This window comes from Vanessa cardui, chromosome 2, assembly GCF_905220365.1.
Source record: "Vanessa cardui chromosome 2, ilVanCard2.1, whole genome shotgun sequence".
Lineage (NCBI taxonomy): Eukaryota > Metazoa > Arthropoda > Insecta > Lepidoptera > Nymphalidae > Vanessa > Vanessa cardui.
The window spans coordinates 11,083,795-11,087,533 of NC_061124.1; the positions used below are offsets into that span (position 1 = coordinate 11,083,795).

The window sequence follows — 3,739 nt, forward strand, 5'->3', positions numbered from 1 at the left end:
TTAGGCTAAGAATTTGATTAAAATCCTTATTTTACTCGCACGAAGTCTATATAGGTAACTGGTTTATTTTAACAGTGAAAGATCGTGTGCAATGGATAGTGTGATATGAAAATAACTACGCTGCGCTTCGTAACATAGGTACTCTATTTAAGACGTCATACTTCAGAGTTAGTTCCAGTTTTATGATAATAGAAGATAGTGCGGTATCTTACGTATATCACTTACAAAAGGTTCTTATTTTTAAGAGGTGGATATGTATTTACGTGGTTGTCCTTGCGACAAATACATCAAAGAGGCAAGAAACTCACAGCCTTTATGTTCTGTACTAGAGACCCGCCCGGGCTTTGGGCGGGTGCAATGCTCATACTAAATATACTTCAGATTTTTTCTTGTTTGTTTACTATAAATGTATTATATACAAAAACCTCTCGAATCACTCTATCTATTACAAAAAACTGCTTCAAAATCCGTTGTGTAATTTTAAAGATCTAAGTAACAAAGGAGGAGACAGCGGTAAGCGACTATGTTTTATACTATGTAGTGAGGATAAACAGGACGAAGAAAAGTGTCACAGGTTCGCTTAACATAGTCTTGTCCCGCACTAATTAATTAGGCGAAAGAGGGGTTGTACCGCGATTTGCAAGTGTAGATTACGTAAAATTTCGTTAAAAATATTTGCAAAGCGAAGGTAAGTTAGTTCCTCTATATTCTAATGTAAATAAAATAGTCTTGTGATAAGCTTAGTAATAAAAGACTCAACATAATATGTAATTATTATTGATATTTTTCTTCTTATTATGCAGAAGGAAAGTAAATTCTGTACGAATATAAGGTGGGTTAACCTATTTTTTCAACGTTTCTCTGAGAAAATAGGAATTAATGTAACTTACATGAGCCCATTGTACATGTATCCAGAGCTTAATCTTAACTTTTCCAGAACCATATCATATTAATTGTACAAGCATTTGAATTTTGGATTAATGAAAGGTCAATTAAATCATTAAGTACATTTATTAAATCGTTAATGAAATGTTCCTACGTGATAGATCTATTAAAATTTTTTACGTCCATAATGTACTATCTATCTATCAATAAGTGTTTTAAATATAAAATTAATTATATAGTTCTTGAAAAACGCTATGCACCACAGAAATCTACGGGAGGATTGAAGAATCGGTAAGAAATATAATAAATCAAACGCTATAAATATGTTTCAGTTTTTTAGCTGAGCTGAATCTGATATGACATCTGTACAAACATAAAACACAGATTGTGAAAAAAGTATATGTTTTACATTTTAATCTTTGTATCGAATTTGCTTATTAATTTCAATCGTAAAACTAAAAGTTAAACAAAAGAAGTACAACCCACTAACATAAAAGTTAGGATAAAAAGGTATGCGATTATAATATGTGTTTTAGGGGTACCCGTATTCGGTACGAAGAGTTACGCATCAATATGTTCTTTTTCGTCGTTTTGTGCGAGCTCTGTAATAGGGATATTAAATAACACTTTATTGGCATTTTTATTAATTTTTATTACACTACCCGCATGTCTGACTAAAGAAATATGACACGTGGGATCATATAGAGCTGTAAATATTTAAGGGGAAATAAAATTCTATAACAGTCCAAAATATTTATTAAAACGTAATATTGAGTATCAATGCGGATACATATTATATTAAAATAACTCTGTTACATAATATTTAGTGGAATTTTAATATATTCTCGTTTATATTGTGGCGAACGCGACACTTACCAGATCCCTACAACCTATATAACTTATATAAATAAAATATTATACATATAATCATATAATATCTTATATATTTTTCATACATTAAATAATAAAGGTAACATAAATACAAATATTACTATAACATATGTACATATAACTATACTATATATGTATACTATAATACTTATATACTTATATAAATTACATAATAAATACATATTATATATACATGTTATACACAGTATAAATATCTACACTTTAAAAATCATATAAATAATTAAAATATAATATAATAATTTATGTAATGTCGGAAGGCAGTCGCCGCGCGATCGTGTAATAGAAATGTCTTTTCTAAATAAATTACCGTTACTTTGAACAAAGAAACGTATGCGCATCGGTTCGGCCGCCTTCCGTCAAGCAGTCGAATCCTAGATCTCGTACTGAACGCACGTCGCTTATCGCTTAAATTTTGCTACACGATTTTGCACCTTAAGTCTTTGTATTAAGTCATACTTCCTTCTTTCATCTAAACTTACCTTCATATTTCTTTCTTCTCATTTCTATTCTGTGCTGTGCCTGCCTATCTTCGTGTTTATTATTTCTACGAGAAATAAATTAGTAGTGGAAGAAACTTTGTTTTAATCAAACCTCATCTACAACATCATACACAACTCCGCTACATTGGTGACCCCGCTGAAAACAAAGAAGCTGAAAACGAAGAGGATTAATTAACCAACTCAAGTAAGGAACACTAGATTATTTGGTGGAATAAAATGGAACCACAAAATGAAGGTAACTCGAACTTAAATGCCGAGTCACGACGACCATTTACACCTCACGACACGACCGACATATTTCGAGTCGGAGTGCGACCACCACCGTTCTGGGCAGAAGAACCTGCAGTTTGGTTTTCACAACTGGAAGGCAATTTTGTGTTGTCGAGAATCACTGACGACGATACAAAATTTTATTACGTTACTTCGACATTAGAACACCGTTACGCAGCAGAAGTGAAGGATATAATTATTTCACCACCAAAGACAGGGAAGTACGAACGACTTAAAACTGAATTAATCAAGCGTCTGTCAGCCTCGCGCGAGAAAGAGGTAAAACAATTACTTGTTCACGAAGAGTTAGGAGATCGGAGACCATCTCAGTTTCTCCGACACCTGCAAAGATTAGCAGGTCCATCAGTTCCAGACGATTTTATTAAAACTATTTGGATAAGTCGTCTGCCTACTGCTCTTCAACCAATTATTGTGGCTCAGAAAACTTATGACCTTCAAGCTTTGGCTGACTTAGCCGACAGCTTACATGAATTGGTACCGTGCACACCTCAAGTCGCTTCAACATCTGCTCCCCAGTCAACCATTGATTCAATGGCGAAACAAATAGATGAGCTCACAAAGCAAGTAAAAGCTCTGTCTGCTCGCAGTCACAGACCAAGATCGAGATCAAGAAGACGACGTAGCCCGACAGTACAAATGAGATCACAGTCCAACTACAGAAAATTTCCATTATGTTGGTATCACAATAAACACGGAAAGAATGCCAATAAATGTGTGAAGCCATGCGATTTTAAGTCGGAAAACTACCAAGGCAATCGGTAATGGCGACATCCGATAGCCATAACGTATCTGGTCGCCTTTTCGTAACGGATCGAAAATCGAAGATGCAGTTTCTCGTTGATACAGGTAGCGATCTCTGCGTCTTCCCTCGCACAGCACTACGTGAAAGAAGATCTCCGACCAATTACCAACTCTATGCCGCGAATGGGACTTCTATTTCAACATATGGTTTTGCTCACCTCGAGCTGAATCTTGGCCTGCGTCGAGACTACACATGGCGATTTATAGTGGCAGATGTCACTAAGGCTATAATTGGCGTCGACTTCTTGTCATATTATGGTCTTATAGTCGACTGCCGTAACCAGCGTCTCATCGATAGCACCACAACCCTGACGACTTCAGCAGAATCAGTATCATCATCCAGCACGATT

The 3,739-nt window shown here is 35.1% G+C and overlaps 1 protein-coding gene across 1 annotated transcript; it reads left to right on the plus strand.

The window, feature by feature from the left end:
* The first annotated feature begins 2,513 nt into the window (after positions 1 to 2,513).
* Positions 2,514 to 3,350, plus strand: LOC124540952. Its single transcript, XM_047118729.1, has one exon. The coding sequence runs from the start codon at positions 2,514 to 2,516 to the stop codon at positions 3,348 to 3,350; it is 837 nt and encodes a 278-aa protein (XP_046974685.1).
* The last annotated feature ends 389 nt before the right edge of the window (positions 3,351 to 3,739 follow it).

Bases quoted from the DNA above. Each gene is read 5' to 3' on its own strand.
- LOC124540952 (XM_047118729.1), top strand. From the start codon at position 2,514: ATGGAACCACAAAATGAAGGTAACTCGAACTTAAATGCCGAGTCACGA.